At 40.6% G+C, this 18,534-nt stretch overlaps 2 protein-coding genes across 10 annotated transcripts in view; one reads left to right on the top strand and one right to left on the bottom strand.

The window, feature by feature from the left end:
- Positions 1-8,756, top strand: part of lrp1ab (low density lipoprotein receptor-related protein 1Ab) — a 99,968-nt gene extending 91,212 nt beyond the window's left edge. Inside the window, exons 80-90 of one of the 2 annotated variants that reach the window (XM_074644308.1) lie at positions 60-236; positions 891-1,031; positions 1,177-1,350; positions 2,061-2,222; positions 2,446-2,617; positions 2,774-2,875; positions 4,579-4,652; positions 4,734-4,827; positions 4,952-4,990; positions 5,660-5,804; positions 6,736-8,756. In XM_074644308.1, coding sequence (XP_074500409.1) covers positions 60-236; positions 891-1,031; positions 1,177-1,350; positions 2,061-2,222; positions 2,446-2,617; positions 2,774-2,875; positions 4,579-4,652; positions 4,734-4,827; positions 4,952-4,990; positions 5,660-5,804; positions 6,736-6,873 — 1,418 coding nt within the window. In that variant the 3' untranslated portion in view covers positions 6,874-8,756. The remainder of the gene's footprint in view (positions 1-59; positions 237-890; positions 1,032-1,176; positions 1,351-2,060; positions 2,223-2,445; positions 2,618-2,773; positions 2,876-4,578; positions 4,653-4,733; positions 4,828-4,951; positions 4,991-5,659; positions 5,805-6,735) is intronic. The other variant, XM_074644307.1, reaches the window with a different exon arrangement.
- Positions 8,757-8,817: 61 nt separating this feature from the next.
- fmnl3 (formin-like 3) overlaps positions 8,818-18,534 on the bottom strand; it is a 41,024-nt gene continuing 31,307 nt past the window's right edge. For 2 of the 8 annotated variants that reach the window (XM_074644314.1, XM_074644309.1), the window contains 11 exons: positions 18,162-18,286; positions 17,604-17,806; positions 17,223-17,526; positions 17,046-17,126; positions 16,795-16,924; positions 16,525-16,685; positions 16,249-16,350; positions 15,264-15,356; positions 15,020-15,143; positions 13,166-13,278; positions 8,818-10,343 (listed from right to left, as the gene is read on the bottom strand). In XM_074644314.1, the coding sequence (XP_074500415.1) occupies positions 13,187-13,278; positions 15,020-15,143; positions 15,264-15,356; positions 16,249-16,350; positions 16,525-16,685; positions 16,795-16,924; positions 17,046-17,126; positions 17,223-17,526; positions 17,604-17,806; positions 18,162-18,286 (1,415 nt within the window). In that variant the 3' untranslated portion in view covers positions 8,818-10,343; positions 13,166-13,186. Of the gene's footprint in view, positions 12,640-13,156; positions 13,279-15,019; positions 15,144-15,263; positions 15,357-16,248; positions 16,351-16,524; positions 16,686-16,794; positions 16,925-17,045; positions 17,127-17,222; positions 17,527-17,603; positions 17,807-18,161; positions 18,287-18,534 lie in introns of all 8 variants that reach the window. The other 6 variants (XM_074644315.1, XM_074644310.1, XM_074644317.1 and 3 more) reach the window with 3 other exon arrangements.

The following is an 18,534-nucleotide window of genomic DNA, read 5'->3' on the forward strand; positions in this document are numbered from 1 at the left end:
GTTGTCTGCTGATTTTTCTCTTTTTAACCCATTTCTCTTTTTTCCCCCCTCATTCCCAGACCTGCTCCATCCATTCAGCATAGATATCTTTGAGGACTACATATACGGGGTCACCTATATCAATAACTTTGTTTTCCGGGTCAACAAGTTTGGCAAAGGCCCCATGGAGAATCTCACCACAGGCATCAACCATGCTACCGACATAGTCCTCTACCACCGTTACAAGCAGCCAGAGAGTGAGTTTCAAACATACTGTTTCTTGCTTTTCTACACATAAATATACTGTTACCTTGCATCCTGTGTGTAAGTCATAAGTTTAAGATGTACAATTATTATAGTAAACTAAAGCTGAAACTAAATAAAACTACTGTATATCCTTTAAGAAATATTAAAACTAAACTGAAACTATATAGAATAGGTAAAAAACGAATACAAATAAATTGTAAGTGAAAGTGGTTCAATTCAGTTTTTTTTTTAGTTTTTTTTGTTATAATATATCACTAGCGAAAAAAGGAGACGGCATGAATTTCCGTCAACTCTCGTGACGTTGAACCACAGATATTGAACGGATTTGACATTCCAGGAGATGGCGCTATGCTGCAATTGCTTCACATCGGACATTAAAGCAGCGCAAAGATTAAACATTATGGCCATTCCTGTTCTCTAACCATGTATTTTCATTTTGTATGTATATGTAGCTACATACATCTGAGATATTATACCTGGCCATAACAAAAACAAACTAAAACTAAATATAAAAAATAAAAATAAACCTTTCTGAAAAACTAACTTTAAAAAAACTCAAATTAAATGTAAAAAGTCAAAACTAAAATACAAAAAAGACTAATTAAAAACTATTATAACCTTGGTCTTGTCTCTCTCTGCACCAGTGACCAACCCATGTGACAGGAAGAAGTGTGAGTGGCTGTGTCTGCTCAGCCCCAGTGGACCGGTGTGCACCTGCCCCAACAACTACGTGGCCGACAACGGCACATGTGTGGAGAGAGCGGGCCCCACCCAGTCACCGCTCTGTAAGTCTGCAGATACAGTACACTGATGTACACAGTAGAGCAACAGCCCCACTTTCGCTTTATCAAACTCCGGGTGGCTTTACATTCAGATGCTGCATAAAAAAATGTTGGTTCATCATAAAATTGCCTCCCCTCCCCTCCACAGCTCCCCCCTCAGGACCCTGCGATATTCAGTGTCAGAACGGCGGGAGCTGCTTCCTCAACGCCCGTCAGGTGGCCAAGTGTCGCTGCCAACCCAGCTACACCGGAGAGAGATGTGAGATCAACCAGTGCAGGGACTACTGCAAGAACGGAGGCACATGCACTGCTTCTCATACAGGTAAGAGCACGACACACGTGATCTCTTTTCTTACTTAGCAGTTAAGCAAGAAGTCATTTATGTAATGTTAAGTTTCTTCCCTTTTTATAAGAACATATGTAGGTTTCAGTCGTGTAGAATTCTGTAGAATTCAAAATGGTAAATGGCTTTTGTAATGATTTTGTTACACCAACGTGAGTGGGAATACCGCAATCTGCCTGGAGGTTATTAAATAGGCACTTTTCCTTATTTCTAACTAGCAAATTATTAAGTGAAATAAACATGTTGTGTCAAATTTGATATGAAATAATGATTCTTTTCTAGCAAGTAATTTATGCCTCTGATGGCAGCTGAACAGACACGTTGTAATTGTTCTGAAAATCGTTTCCACCCACCCTTTTGGTGTCTGTGAAAGCTCTCTGGAGTATCATTAGTGGCAGCAATCCCAAGCCAAAATGCTGCAGCAGAGAGGACATAAATCAGGTGATTAATATCACCAACTGTCTTCTATGCTAGTTCGCATTTATTCTATAATGTGTAAAATCGGTGTAAATTCCAAGTAACGGTAAACTAAAATTGGGCAAAATTATAAAATTCTACAGCCTGTAAGCCGAGATAGCAGTTGTTTAGATGCATAGCTGCGTCCTTTGTGTAAGCAATTGTAGTTTTATTCATTTATATTGGTGTCAAATTTCTTTGAACTCTTAATTCATATCTTACCTGTGTCCCAGGTGCCCCAACCTGCAGATGCCCAAAGGGCTTCACAGGGCCCAACTGTAACCGCCACACTTGTCAGGACTACTGCCTGAACGAAGGCAACTGCTCGGTCAACATGGGCAACCAGCCGACTTGCAGCTGCCCACCACAGTACAAGGGAGACCAGTGCCAGTACAGTAAGTCGTAACATTGTCTTACTTCACCACAGATTGTGGAACTTCTGTTGAAATGGCATGTGAAACATTTTGCACATATTGTCACAAAATAATTTCTAACTTTTTAAAGATCATATTGTTTTGGGGAAGAAAAAAGCCCCACTACAAATACAATCCTATGGAACAACGTTTGAATCTATGACAGTACTTTGCTCTTCTCACGCGTTCTCCTTCCCATCCTCAGCTAATTGTGAAGGGTTCTGTCACAACGCTGGAACCTGCTTACAAACCTCCAACGGCACCAAAATCTGTCTGTGCACCACTCAGTACATTGGATACCAGTGTGAGTTGGACAAATGTCTATTCTGCGGAACGGGCAAGTGTTTGACGGCATCCTCAGGCGAGGTTTCCTGCAGGTATGTACACTGTGGACAGCGTGCACAAAATACATTAGACTTAGATTAGTAAATATTTGTTAATATTTATTTTTGGACTGCTCAATACTATTACTATTATTAGGACTATTATTGAACAACATGATTAATTTTTTATCCATTTGTGTCTGTGTGTAGCTGTCCCAACGGTCAGACCCAACCCAGCTGCTATTCCTGTTTGGACTACTGCTCAAATGGACAATGTTCAGTTGACACTCGCACCCTGCTGCCTCAGTGCAAGTAAGATATGACTCCGAACACACACATTAATACACCTTCTCTGTCTTTCAAACTCACATACACAGGGTTCATGCAAATGTCCTTTTAATTCCTATTTATACTGTGTACAGATCAGTCGAACCAGTGTGTAAATCGATTTCACTGCCCAGACACTGAAGGCCCATGAGCCATTTCTAATGGCAGCAAAGTTTTTTTATGCCTCCGCGCCGGCGACAGCTGGGCCACAGACATTATGTATTCAGGTTGTCCGTCAGTTCGTCCGTTTATGCCAATCTCGTGAACGCGATATCTCAGAATGTCTTAGAATTTGGCACAAACGTCCGCTTGGACTCAATGATCAACTGATTAGATTTTAGTGGTCAAAGTTCAAGGTTGCTGTGACCTCACAAAACATGTTATTTTTTCAACATACTATATACTATGACTTTTTTAAATATTTTTTCGACAAATTATACAATGACTTTTTTTTTTTCGACATACTATACTATGACTTTTTTCAATTTTTTCCATATACTATACCATGACTGTTTTTCGATATACTACAGTATTACTTTTTGTTTTTTCGACATGCTATACTATGACTTCTTTTTAATATTTTTCGACAAACTATACAATTAATTTTTTATTTTTTGACATATATAGTTTTATTTTTTGACATATATAGTTTTTCGACATACTATAGGGAATGAGTCCTTACCCCAAGTGAAGGAGTTTAAGTATCTCGGGGTCTTGTTCGCGAGTGAGGGGACGATGGAACGTGAGATTGGTCGGAGAATCGGAGCAGCAGGGGCGGTATTGCATTCGCTTTACCGCACCGTTGTGACGAAAAGAGAGCTGAGCCGGAAGGCAAAGCTCTCGATCTACCGTTCAATCTTCGTTCCTACTCTCACCTATGGTCATGAGGGTTGGGTCATGACCGAAAGAACGAGGTCGCGGGTGCAAGCGGCCGAAATGGGTTTCCTCAGGAGGGTGGCTGGCGTCTCCCTTAGAGATAGGGTAAGAAGCTCAGTCATCCGTGAGGGACTCGGAGTAGAGTCCTTGCTCCTTTGCGTCGAAAGGAGCCAGTTGAGGTGGTTCGGGCATCTAGCACGGATGCCTCCTGGGCGCCTCCCTTGGGAGGTGTTCCAGGCACGACCAGCTGGGAGGAGACCACGGGGAAGACCCAGGACTAGATGGAGAGATTATATCTCTACTCTGGCCTGGGAACGCCTCGGGATCCCCCAGTCAGAGCTGGTTAATGTGGCCCGGGAAAGGGAAGTTTGGGGTCCCCTGCTGGAGCTGTTGCCCCCGCGACCCGATCCCGGATAAGCGGTTGAAGATGGATGGATGGACTATATGATGACTTTTTTATTTTATTTTTTTACTTTTTTTGACATACTATACTATGACTTTTTTTCGACATACTATAGTATGACTTATTTTTTCGACATACTACACTACAACTGTTTTTTTTTTTTCGACCTACTATACTATGACTTTTTTTTCGACATTTTGTATCATGACTTTATTCGACATACTATACTATGACCTTTTTATGGGGTTTTTTCAACATACTATACTGAGTTTTAAAAGCAAAAATATAGATTTCCGGGTCAATCGAGGAACAATCAAATAAGGGAATTGAATTGGCATGTACTCACACACACACACACACACACACACACATACACACTTTGTAACTCTGTCTCATTGTGTGTGTCCAGGTGTCCTGTGGGATGGACAGGATACAGATGCGAAATTGCAGTAGCTACAATGGATACTTCTACTTCCAGTGGAAGTAAGTCACACAGTTCAGAGAGTTTTGTTAGTAAAACATGAACTTTCATGCTCTTTGCTCACATTATTTGCTCACTTGCAGGTACTTCCTCCATCGTCATCCCAGTGCTTCTGCTGCTGTTACTGGCACTGCTAGTGGTTGGGGCCATCTTGTGGTACAAGAGGAGAATGCGCGGGTGAGTCCTTGTTTCAGACACTTTTGATTCGCACTCCATTTTTTCATCTGCTCCTCACACTATCTTCTACCTAGCTTCTCTTTCTCTCTTACCTTTTGATAACCATCTATTTCCTGTCTCCCAGGTCTCTATGGCCGGGCAAATCTCGTTCTCAATGCTCGCGGTAACTTCATAGGGTTACATAATTCACCTGTTGACCCACAAATCCTGTCCCCTCCCTTCCCTAATATCCAGTCAGATTGGCCATGCTGTTTGTCATTCCATCTGTCCACTCTGTTGATCATCGTAGAGATCTGTTTGTCTTTGCTTGCTATCTCCTGTTTGCCTCCCACTGGGTTTCCCACCCAGCAACACAGGGACATATTAACTCTTATCTGATGTAGCTTTGCTGATGCTGCACAAATAATTGAACTGTTTCGTCCTTCTTGCGTCTGCATACCTTCCCTTGTTTACATGTGTACATGTTAGGCTTACGCTAAGTGCTTGCATCGTAAAATATACAAATGTGCATCTATGAAAAATGTTTATGTGCTTGCAAACAGATGAATATTTGCAATGTGAAAATCCAGCATTCTCCACATTAGACATGCTGCAGTATATTTTCTGGGTTTCATCAAATGACCTTTTGTCAAAAGCTCATTTGACAACCTTTAATATATGTTGTCTTGATTGTGTGAAATGTATGTTGCTGGTGCTGAGTCAGTACCTGGTTTATGCCAAGTTGTGATAATTTTAATAATAATTTTAAGGATTCCCCCATAAATAGTTAATGATCTGCTTTTTTTTATTGCTTAGATGGTTAATCAGTTTGTTTATCTTTGTCTGTCTGCAGTGCGAAGGGCTTCCAGCACCACCGAATGACAAATGGAGCCATGAATGTCGAGATTGGGAACCCTGCCTATAAGATCTATGAAGGAGACCCTGACGATGATGCTGGGGAGCTCCTGGATTCAGACTTTGCTTTGGACCCAGACAAGGTAACGTAGCTCAAGCAGACAGCAGTATACAACATTATAAACACGATAGGACATATCAAGCCAAATAACAAACCAAAACTATCTGCAAGGGTTCTAGTGGTAAGAGGGAACATTTGGGGCTTTTCTTTTTTGGGTGAACTGACCCTTTAAAGGGACTGTTTGTAACTTTTTAAGCGTATAAATGTACCGGGTCGGGACACATGCGCGCTCACATATGCGCGTTCGCGTGTAGCCGCTCTCTGCCTGCTTGCCTTCACTCAGACAGCGTGCGCGTTCTCACTCAGCTCGCTCCACCTCTAGACGTGAACGCGCACTCACTCCACACTGCAGAAGAGTTAGTTTAGCTCTGAGAATATCTAGTGAATGTTCAGTGGACGTTTGTGCAGAAATAAATACTGCAGTTCCTCAAGACCAACAGGTTTCCCGTGTCTTGTGAAGTGACGGAGCTCTGCAACGAGTTACGTTGTTGTCTCGTTACCGACCGGGTGCCGGTGTCTTCCTGCTCTCTCCGGCTGCAGGCGAAGAGAGAGCAGGAAGACTCGCTGCAGAGCCCCGCTGTCTCAGCTTGCGCTGAGGCAGGAAAAGCCAACACTAGGATCAGATCTAAATCATGTTCATGGAGAGACCTTCGTCTGGTCAGCTAACATTACTGCCAAGCAGCTGAAATATAGTGATATTGTGGTTTTAGCTGACGTGTGTCGCCTCACTATTTTGAGCGATGCTCGTTCAGGTATATTGAGAGCGAGCAAGCGCGAGCCCGATGCTGACTTTCGTTGATTTCACGGCCACAGGTGTCACTGTTAACAAGCATTTCTGAAAGTTACAAATAGCCCCTTTAAGAGACAAAATGTTTTTTGTGATTTGAATGACCTGACCTTTTCAAGCACATTCAAAGAATCTCTGTCACCATGTAATTTTCTTTGCTCCGCAGCCCACCAACTTCACCAACCCAGTGTATGCCACCCTGTACATGGGCGCCCACAACAGCCGCAACTCTCTGGCCAGCACAGATGAAAAGAAGGAGCTTCTCTCCCAGGGCGACGAGGACATGAGTGACCCGCTGGCGTAGAGCTTGGCATGGATTGAACTCTGCCAACATTGCCCTGCCCAACCCAGTGCTGAGCCAACGAGCGCTCTCATCGTATGCCTTTTACCAACTGAAAAGAAAAGCAACAAAAAAAAAAGCGAGAACACTGTATAAAATGTATAAAATGAAGGACTACTTTTTTAAGTGATTGCAGTATTATATTTTGTTCTTTGACAAAAAAAAAAATCCTCTGGTGACGAAAAGGAACCATTTTATAGACATTTATTCAGTTCTTCTTTTTAATTTTGCTCACCTCCTCCTCACAACTGTCCCTCCCCTCTCACGCATATAGCCACTACCTCTGTGCAAATGTAAAAGATGGAGAGATACAAATGGCAGTGGAAAAAAATTTAATTTTTTATTTTTGTATGAATTGTATAGGGGGGGAAGAGAAAAAAAAAAGAATATTGTTCCATCCTAGAAAAACGTTGCCAAGTCTTTGTTGTTCATGAAAGAGAGGAGAAGTGTCAGTGCTCACTATGAATGCTTCCTGGATGCTGGTTCGGCTCAGTCTTTCGCATTATGTGTACGTGTACGTTTTGCTGCTGGAGGTCTAAAGGGAGGCCGAGGCTGGGAGAGTACACATGGAGGACTCGGCATCGCAGACGGTGTCTGTTCTGTTGTCTCAAAGAACTACATTCAAGTGATTGTCTTTTACCTCCTTGCACAGACTAAAGTTATATATATATATTTGCATATATATAAACCTATTAACAAAGTGTCTTGAAAATATACCCAGGAATACAAACATCAGTAACAAATAGCAGTCTGTACTTTTTAACATTTTTTTTTTTTTTTTTTTTAAGTCATTGTATAATTGACATATTTTGTGTCAGCAATGAATGAGTCAATGGCAGTGTGCGAGGATGAAGATGATTGTAACAAAGTCCACATTCCAGGATGAAACGTCTGGGATGGATATCCGTGGCCTTGGTTTAGTCTCCTGCAGGACACTCTGGACAGGAGTCGGATTTTGCTCTGAATCTGTTCTAGAAAGTTCTTCTTGGGAGTGACGGCAAGCTTCTGTGAATTTCCGGTCATCACTGAAAAACAATCTGCGACGAATAATTAGCTGAGAATGGTTGCATTTGGCTTTTGTTCCTTGTCTCTTGATTGTAAATGTACTTTCAGGAAAGGCCGGGGAGACCATTTGATGGTACGTACTTCTGTGCGAGATTTTTTTTTGTCCTTTTTTTTTTTTTAATTGTATGTAATTACATGGATGTGTAATTTAGGTTAATGCTCATTGTTAAGTGCATTCCCAGGAAGGGGACTGATCATCTTCCTGATAAGCATTCCTTTGTTAATTCCTTTGCCTTGCTGCTAACGCTAACCATCTGTCTGTCAGTCAAACTGGTTTTTAGTCTTGAAAGTGTTGCTCTCTCTTGTGTCTCACTGCTCACCACGCTGCTTTTAACTGAGCTTATCAGCCATACCTGCCATATCACTCTGCAGGGTGCTCTCACACACCCATCCTAGAGGAAACTCTCCGGCTTTGCCCCTCACTTGTTAACAGTATTCATCACATTTTTTTTTTTATTTTTTTTTAAACATCCTGCTCTGTTAGATTTTCACCTGACCATGTAAATTAGAACAATAATTTTTTTCAGTTGGAGAATTTCTTTTGGTGGCAAAATCCCACATGGATATTTGTGGTTCTGATTGTTTTGTTATGATTCTATTTCTTTTTGATATAAGAAATTAAATGGATTTTTATAGTAGAAATGTACGGTGGCTCTGTCCGTCATTTGGAGAGATGGAAAAGGAAAAGCAATCGCTCGTTATTTCTGGCTGGAGTACATCAGAAGTGAACATCAAGTATCCTTTTTAAAGAACTCAAGAAATAAAACATGAACATGTAGTAATCACTTGTTTTGAATGTTGCTTTGTCAAAAAGAAAGAGCAGCCTGAGGTGTAATGAAAGTCTTTGGTCTTGTAGTTACATAATTCCTCTTATTTATTAAACAGGAAGAGTCATCTTTCAGTCAATATCATGGATCATTTCTTCTAAAAAGTAAAATTTCTTGATTTGAATGTACATTAATATAAATGTCAACTTTAAAGAATAGTGTCTCATACAATCTTGAGCCAAATTAAGTAGTGTAAAGATGTATCACTCCCTTTGTGCCAATGTCATGTAAGTTTAAACAGATGTTAGGAGGCACGCATCATCTCTATTATTATAAAAAAAAAAAAAAGCTTAAAACTTAAGACCTCATAGGAATGGAAACGTCCTTCATCCATCACCACATCTATAGCAGGTTATCATCTGGGCCCTTAATCAGCAGTCCATGTGGAAGCTTCTTCATTCATTTGTCACTTCCCAAATGTCACTTAAAGTGTGACAGAAAGTGTCGTCAAGGCATATAACATTCAGGTTTTTAAGAACTACTTGGACAAGGCACAAAGAAATGTCAATCACATAAAGACATTGATGTACTAAAGAGGTAAATACAAGAGTAATCTTAAAATCATTATTCCCTCTTACCTTCCAGCATGACTTTAAAGCTGCAAATTGTAACTTCTGCATATTGTTGTCAGTATTATAAGACTAATGTTATAGAACAAGGCAGTAAAAAATACAATCTTTAAAAAATGAAAGATGCAAAATAAACAAATTATGGCTGACTCGTGAGAAAATAACACTGTTTACACAAAAAAAAAGGCACTTCTTTAAGCAAAACATGAGACATCGGATGAATTTTGGTTTGGCTAGCTTGTTCACAAAAGAACCAGTAGGATCAATGTTCATTCCTCTAAGATACATGCGATTGATATCTAAATTGTCAATAATAAGTCTTGATTGAATGTGCTGACTTGGCTTAAAGTCCCCAAATGTCTCATTATAACATCGAAGCTTCTCTGTTATTTGGAGGGATGTTTTTGCAAAGTCTCTTCAAGGCAAACATCCCAGCAGCAGAGTTGGCATCTTCCCTTGGCTGACTCCCAGTCTAAGTCCTGCTACGACTGCATAATCTGAGGAAATTAATGGTCTTGGGGGAATAAGATCCACATGTTGCCAGGCGCTTTGTTAGTGAAAGCAAAGTTCTTCCTGCTTTGTGGTCCACCAGTCCCCTCAACTCACCTCACCTGTTTTGTAGTCATCCTCCCGACTGGTCTGCTTCTCCGTGGCAGCAAAGCAGGGAAAGTCTTGTGTTTGCAGTGAGACACGAGTAACCCATTGTGCTTCTGTAATGATGCCTGCTCACTTTAAGTGGCTGTAAAAGGGCCTCCATAAATAAATAAATTACCCAGCTATAACAAGGGGCTCTGTCCTGTCCCTCCGTTCAGTCTTTGTGATCTGCAGCCTCAGGGTTGAGATAGACCATCGGGACACAGGGAGGGAGGTTATAGTGGGGAGGGGAGTATAAGTGACGAATAAGTGGTTTAGGGTCTCTTCCAACCGCTCCGGATCAACGCGTCAGCTCGTAGGAAAGGCTGGTTTCGGAGATCTGTGAGTGGGCATGGAGAGAAGGGTGAGAGACAGGGATGGGGGACACACATGTTAGAGGACCCAGAAGTCAATCTGCAAACTTACTACTTTTTTTAACTACTTTTTTGTTTGTTTGCAGTGCTGAGAGTGTGTTAAGCCATAAATGTAGTGGACATACACTCAATTACTCAATTTATCAGGTACACAAAAGTGCAGGTGCATAAAATAATTAACAGTAAAGTATGTTGAAAAATGTCACTAAAAGAATCATGGCATAGTATGTCAAATAATGTCATGAAAAAAAGTCATAGTATATAGTATGTCGAGAACAGTCATAGTATAGTATGTCCAAAAATAATTTTAAAAAATCATAGTATAACATGTAAAAAAATAATAATTAAAAAAAATCATAGTATAGCATGTCGAAAAATATCATAAAAAAGTCAAAGTGTAGTATTTCGAAAAAACTCATAGTATGTCGAAATGTTTTTTAAATATAATGTACCATGACTTTTTTTTACATATTATGCTATGACTTTTTTAGACATACTACACTTTGTCTTTACTATGATTTTTTTTCCACATACTATATATACTATGACTTGTTTTTCTGGATACTCTCCAATTACTTTTTTTTGACAAACTATACTTTGACTTTTGTGTACTCTTTTTTTGACATGAAAAAGTCATAGTATGCCGTAAAAAATCATAAAGAAAGTCATAGTATAGTATGTCGGAAAAAGTCATAGTATAGTATGTCGGAAAAAAATCATGAAAAAGTCAAAGTATAGTATGGCACCAAAATGTCATAAAAGTCATATGTTGTAAAAAAGTGATGAAAGGCATAGTATCGGGCACCCCGGTAACTGCACATTTGTGTGTGTTTGTCCTTCGACTATCTCGAGAACATTTCATCTGATCTACTTCACACTTGGCGGGTGTATTGCTCGGGACCCAAGGACATGCAGTGTCGAAATTGGTGCGACACCTTAAAATATTAATAAACTTTGAAAAAACAAGGGATAGCGCTCCGTGCAGCAGCAGCAGGGGCTTCAGGGATCTACGGATTGAGTCGAGCATGTCCTCCGCAGCGAGCGATAAGCGGTTCTCAACAACGCTGCAATCAGCAATTATGGGGGTCAAGCAATTGGCCCACTGGCACTGCACTAGTTTATATTAATGAGGGCTCTCTAAATTACAGAAACACCTCTCTGTATAATGCAGTACAGTTCAACAATGCCACAAACAACATCCTCCAAAATAATCATAACGCTGAATCAACAAAAACTGAACATTATAACCATGAAGGTAGGAGTTATTGCAGGACTGCTGCATCAGACTGCATTGGTTTTAGATAGGTGTACCTCATAAACTGGCAATTGAGTGTATATTTGTATATTTCAATCTAGCAATTATAAAAAAAATCTGCAATAACTTCTGCAGTTAAACTAGACATATCAAATTAGCAAATAAGGGCATAAACAATAAAGACTTAACATTGAATGACACATTCCCATAACCTTGCATTTTAACTGGTAGTAGTGAAAACGAGTGAAATTCAAGGCTTTGGGAATGTAGTTATGGCAACTTTATAAGACTAAAAATGCAGCAATAAAAATAAAAGTAGCCATCATTATAACAGTTACAGTATAATGGTCAACAAGCTCTTCAAATTGCTGAGCAACAATCAAGCTGAAATCCTCTCAGCGCTGTAATAAAAACTTCTGGATACAGACTGTGTTCATGTATATTTGACTGACTGTGTATTTTTTCCAGAGCCTGTTGACCAAATAGCTGTTCAGCACACCGCGAATGACAGTTAGCAAAGACAAAACATGGCGGACGTTGTTGACAGGTGAGAGGTAAATGAACACTGGACAACATGCAACACATAATAGGAGGGGGGTGAGGATGACGATGATAATCTTAAGGGTATAGTTGTGCATTTAAACTGAACAAAGATGTTCTTAAAATACCACAAAGGTTTTTTTCTCTGAGGCAACGAGTTGCTGGAAAATGAAATAAGGGAATTCATGTTTTAATGGCTGTTGGTTGGGGCAAGTGATTTTGCATTTCTGTAACTCGCTTCTTATTTAACCTTCAATAATCTTGTTTTCTAATTATTGTGTTGTAAAGCAAATCTCAGTGCTTAGAAGCCTTTATTTAAATTTTGCGTCCAAAGCACTAGCTGAAGCAGCCGACATCACTGTAGCAGCACACAGGAGCTCGAGGGCCAAGCGGGCCGGGTTTCAGCCGGGCTACCTTCCTTACCCTCTCTTAGGAGTGGGAAATACTGTCATTAATCTTCTTTTCAGCTGGAAGGGGGTAGAATGAACAGTGATGATTGAGGAAAGAAGAGTCACATGTTAGCCGGAAAACCAACACCAAACAAGTTAGTTTCATGGAACAAGGCAATGTTGATAAAACCAGTAAATTAGCCAAACCTCTTTATGTTATGATTGTTGAATTCATCTTCATGAAATAAATATATATATATAATAATATATAATAATGCACAGCCTTTTAAATGTGTCATGCATGATGATAATTTAATCCCAGCCATGGCTGATAGTACTGGGAGTGTCTCAACATATTTTTCACGCACAAAAATATGTTGACACGCTGTGCAACTTTTTTTCCATGGAGATCTGCGCCAGGCAAAGAGGTTTGGCTGACTCCTATCACCAGACGCCTGATAGGAGTCCTCTTGAGTAGAACACAAACAACAAAGTGACGGCCCAAGTTAGTTCATAGTAGTCGGGGTTGGTGTTGGGGTGGGTGACAGGGATCATGCTGCATGCACAGTGGGGTCAGGAGGCGTACGAGAGACACCTGGACAACCTTGGCATTAGGGGGGAAGGGCTAGCAGTTGGCGTCGTCACAGAGGTTGGCTTCACAGAAGAACCGTGAGCCGCGTTTAGCAGTGCGGGCTGTGAAGGGCACGCTCTTCAGTACTGGGGGAGGAGGGGGAGGGAGAAAAAAACATGTCACACCTGAGACACTGCCCTTCTGGGGGAGGGGAAAAAAAACACTGGACCACCTCCAAATTTCTTTCCGGAGACTGTAATGAACCTGTGCCATTTCTGTATGTAGCACATATCTAACTAAGTAAACCTCAGGAGGTGTTTAATAGGATTAGGGGCAACACGTTACTTCAAGTCCCCCTATTTTGCATATTTTGCAAGCACTATATAAACATTTAATACATGGTTTATGACACTATAATGTAGTTGTAAGCAGTTTATTGATGTATTTGTCTACAGTATAACTCCTCCTGTTATATATGTTATAAAATATGTCTTCATAGGAGAAGTTTATAACATAATGACATGACAAATACTACACATTAAAAATGTCCTTATAAACTACAACTACATTATAGTGTGTTATAAACCATTTATTAAATGCTGTGGTAGCACTTTTTATGATGTCTATAATGCATTATAAACATACTTATAATGTGTTATAATATGCTTATAGCACGGCATAATCAGTTATAAGCACTCATAAGTATTCATAATTATTCATAACAATAATCACGACATATAATGGCTTATAAGGTTAAGTATTATAATACTTTGTAATTACTGGCTGACATTTTTTTGCAAGCCCATGTCTATAATGCATTATAAACATACATATAATGCATTATGTGATTATACTGCATATAGTATATGATTAAAATGCAGTATATGGCATTATAAAAAAGATTATAATGTATTATGAGAACTATGAGAAATATGATACATTATGATCCTTGCAAAAGAAATGTCAGTGAGTGAGCAGCAATTATGACGTATTATGATACTTGACCTTATAAGTCCTTATAAAATGCTTTATAATGTGTTATGATTATTGTTATAAAGTATTATGAATATTTGTGAGTGCTTACAGCTATATTTATACAGTGCTGTAAACAGATTTTAAAGCGTTATATTTATCATAGAAAGTGTTACCAATGTGAGTATACTGCTTATAAATGCTAAATAGGGGGACTTAAAGTAAAGCGTTATTGGATTAGGACGCACTGAGCATATCTTGGAAAGGCATCAGCTGCATAATAAACTGTTAACAGCTCTGATAGTAGTGGCATAGAAGCATTATTAACATTACTAAAAATGACATTAATGCAACATTTATGTTATTTATATTTTAAGTGTTGATTAATTATCGGGACAAAAACATCAATTAGGTTATTATATGTGCTATCCTGAGGCTGTAGACTGATTTTATTTTCTTCCGTTAAAGCCCCTATATGTGGGGTTTTTAAATGTCTGACTTTGGCGACTCATAGTGGTAAATTCAAGAAAGACGCTCGCCAGTTTTTACTGTCTTATTTTTCATCGGGGTACTCTGAGTCTTCACATAGCTGCTTTGAAGAAGGATCCTGTAAATAAAGATCCTGTAAACTAAATTTAGTGTACACTTGGAGTCAAACTGCCTGTCTGACTATCTGACATATTGAGGCCCAACAGCTTTGGTGTAGAACATTTCTAACTAGACATCACGTCATGGTTAACTAGAGGCTGCTGTGCTGCTATGTGCTGTGCTCCAGATGTGGTGGTGTCTGGACTACGTAGCACAAGGTGCACTTCAAAGGAGCTGAACAGTCAATGACCACAGTCATCCTCGACCTGGGACGACCAGGGCTGCTGGCACCCACGTGGGGTCTTTTTAGAGTGTTGTCTGGCCCACCTGTGATGATGTCTTCAATAGTGCCATCCTTGCCCTCGTACACGGGTCGGTGGTCTTTGGCTTGCCGCTTGCGCAGCTCTGTGATCAGCTCGTGCTGCTGCTGCTTCTTCTTCTGTGCCTGGACCTGAACAAGTGGAGAGGATATTTGTACTGTGCTTTTTTGGCACGCCACAAAGCTTTATTTAGCACTGAGTAAACATCTGATAGGTTTCTTTCAGCTCAGTTGCATGCACTTTGACTGTACCTTGGGGTCATGCTGTTTAGCCTCCTGAGCCAGTAACTTTTCTCTCATTGCTTCCTCCTGCTTTTTCCTCTGTTCGTTTTGTTCCGTCGCATCCTGTTGAGAAGAGGAAAACGTGACCGGTCTGCGACAAGAAACTGAAGCTCAAATAAATCCAAGTCAACACACTTGTGTGGCCCTTTAAGGATAAAGAAAACAGGTCAAAAGTGCAACATAAACAGGACACATGCACAAAAACACACACACCCTTTGATGGACATAACCAATCATTAGTAATGTATTCTTACTCTTTCTGCCTCCCCCCTTTAGGCTTTTAAACACACACAGCTACTTTATACATACACTAAATGTGCTTTAAAGCAATAGTTCACTTTCTTGCTGAGAGATAGATAAGACGATTGATACCACTCTCATATGTGTAACCTAAATATGAAACTGGAATCCAATTAGCTTAGCTTAGCATAAAGACTGGATAAGACTGATAACCAACTCCTCATATTCGTCACCAGATGTTATGTTACTCCTCTCTCCCCTGGACCAACTTGGAGTCGTAACAAGCGTATTTCCCCAAATGTCAACCTCTAAGTCACTCATACAGACACACACAGAAATCCTTGTGTTGCACATTTCCTTAAGCAGATCCCATAAATCCAGACTGAGAACAATCTCAGGAAGTGTGCTGTGTGGTGGGGCAGGGCGAGGCTGTCCGGGGGTAAAGGGGATGAGGGAAGGAGGGGGAGAGGACCAGTCTAAACACCACAGCTGCAGCTCTGGATTCAAACCCAGCTGGCCTTTCCTGTTATTTGGCCTCGGACTATACGCCACGTCCTGTGGCACAGAGGCAGCCAAAGCTCTGCCCTGCTCTGCTCTCACTGACACTGACAAGTCTGAAACCAGGGAACTTCCTATCTGACCAGGAGAGAAAGCTGCTGCGCCCCGTCACTACAGAAGTGAGGATAGATACATAGATGCTGCTCGACGTGCTCACCTTGTAGGCCCTGATGAAGCGCACAAACACAGGGAAGAACACCGAGGGCGGCGTCGTCTTGGCACTCTCTCCGAAGTAGTTCACCACATTGTTGAAGGCTTCCTAGAATCGGGGAAGACAGTGCCAGAGTGGAAGCAATGTGTGTGTAAACACTGTCGAGTCATGATTGGTTGTGTGTTAGAGGTCAGTGAGCTGAATCTAGGACAGAGGTTTGCCTCAGGTCTATTTTCATGTATTTTCCCTTTGAGGTTAGGAGGTGAGGACAGTGTTGGATACCTCTGCTGTCTTGGCGTCCTTCTGCAGCTTGTCCAGCTGTGTGTCATTGGCCTGGACGAAGCCTTTCAGGACCGAATGGTCATGGAGGCTGCACTCTCTCCGGATCAGGTCCATGCCTTTCCCCAGCTCTCGAACATCCAACAGCACATTTTCCAGAGAAACTGTTGTACAAAGTCAACAGGGAATATGTTTTAAAAGGGAGCTACAGTGTGCGGACCTTCTTCTACATTTTTTATTAACATTTCTTCTTAATGCTTTGTCTGAACTCACCTGCTGCAGCTTTATCCACAAAGTGCAGTTCGTTGTAGAAGTTGGCCAGTTCGGGGTACTTCTCTTTCAAAATGAGAGCTATGTAGTGGAGCAACGTCATCTTCCTGTCTGTAGACTTAGTGTCCAGCAGCTGTGTAACAATAGGAATGAATGAGAATATGAGCAAAAGCACAGCACAAATGAACTGTGTGGCATATTTTTGTGCTTAGATAAACTGAGCACTTGAAAAATGTCTACTACGTAATACTCACCAGATCAAGACTTTGTAATTTGAAGCCATAAACGCAGCCTCGCTTGCTGCTGTTCATGTAGTTCCCCAAGGCTAAAATGATCTACAAGCAAACCAGAAGAAGAAATGAATATGCAATAACAATACAAACACTGCTGACATAAAAAAAAAAAAAAACTGACGAATAAACACTTCTTACCTCGAGCACTCTTTTCAACTTTGGTGCAGATTTCACTGAGGCAGAAGCAGCGATGACTGCGTTGAGCTGTGGCGTGAGCATGTTGATGTTGTCAGAAAAGTTCCCAACAAAGGTGATGATGTTCATTCTCTGCGTGAGCCTCTCGATCTTGCTGAAAAACAACATAAAGCGATCTTCCTCCGTTAGCTGGTCCAGTGGACGCCGCTCACGCTCGTACTGACGCATCACCTTCACCTCGCCCTCCGTGGGCAGGAAACGCATCAGGCACTCCACAAAGTCGACGGGTAAGGCCTTGAGGTCAAACCTGAGTAGACATAACATGTATTAGTAATTTGTTCTATCTTGTCTATGGTTTATTTCAAGTCCAGGAAAAGTGCGTACTTCTCTATTGCTTTGCAGATCTCTTCTGTGCTCTTGTTAGCCTTTCGCAGTGTGATGGCTAAGTTCTTGGAGCGGTTGGAGTCCAGAAGGGAGACTTTGTTTACCGCCTTCTGGGCTACTTTGCTCTTTGTGCAGCAGAAATCCACAATTGGACCCTGGGCTCTGGTCTTAAACAGCTCCTCAAACCTTTCCAGATCCAGCTCCTGCACACAAGTGACAGTTTACTTACTACCAAACTTATATTAAAGGTCATGAAAACACATTTTCTCAATGGTGAATGGACTTGCATTTATATAGCGCTTTTCTAGTCTTCCGACCACTCAAAGCGCTTTAGTCAATCAGCTTCTTATTATGAGCGACGGGTTTATACTATTTTCTGCCAAAGATAATCAGGATTTAGCAAATTTACCTGAGCTTTTGAGTGTAAATAATTAGTAAATAATACATAAGGATGTTCTTTTTTTTCAAACTTTAACTTTGTTGCTTATTTAATCATGGATATTTGATGATATTGAAGATTTCAGGGACTTCTTAGCAGTTTTTACCAGCTTGATTTACCTCTAGCACGCGTTCATCATCAATCTCGTTGAAGACGGTGCCGTTGATCTGATTGGGCTTCAAGGCCGTCCAGTTAAACACAGGCAGGCGGAACTTGGTCTTGATGGGCTTCTTTATCCTGATAGCTGTAGTCGAGAATTAAATAAAAAAAACAATAAAAGTGTTACCGGTTAAAACGTTATATGGAGGTCAGTTAGAAGTTATCAAGACACATACAGTAGAGATAAATTCAAAGTTTATGAAATGGATTAATGTCGTATAAACATCAATATCACGCTACATGACTGTATAATGTTATTAGCAATTGTTTAATACTATAACACACTTATGAGGAATTATGAGCTATATTTGCTGGCTGAAAGTAAAAAGTAAG

This window comes from Sebastes fasciatus, chromosome 8 (assembly GCF_043250625.1).
Source record: "Sebastes fasciatus isolate fSebFas1 chromosome 8, fSebFas1.pri, whole genome shotgun sequence".
NCBI lineage: Eukaryota > Metazoa > Chordata > Actinopteri > Perciformes > Sebastidae > Sebastes > Sebastes fasciatus.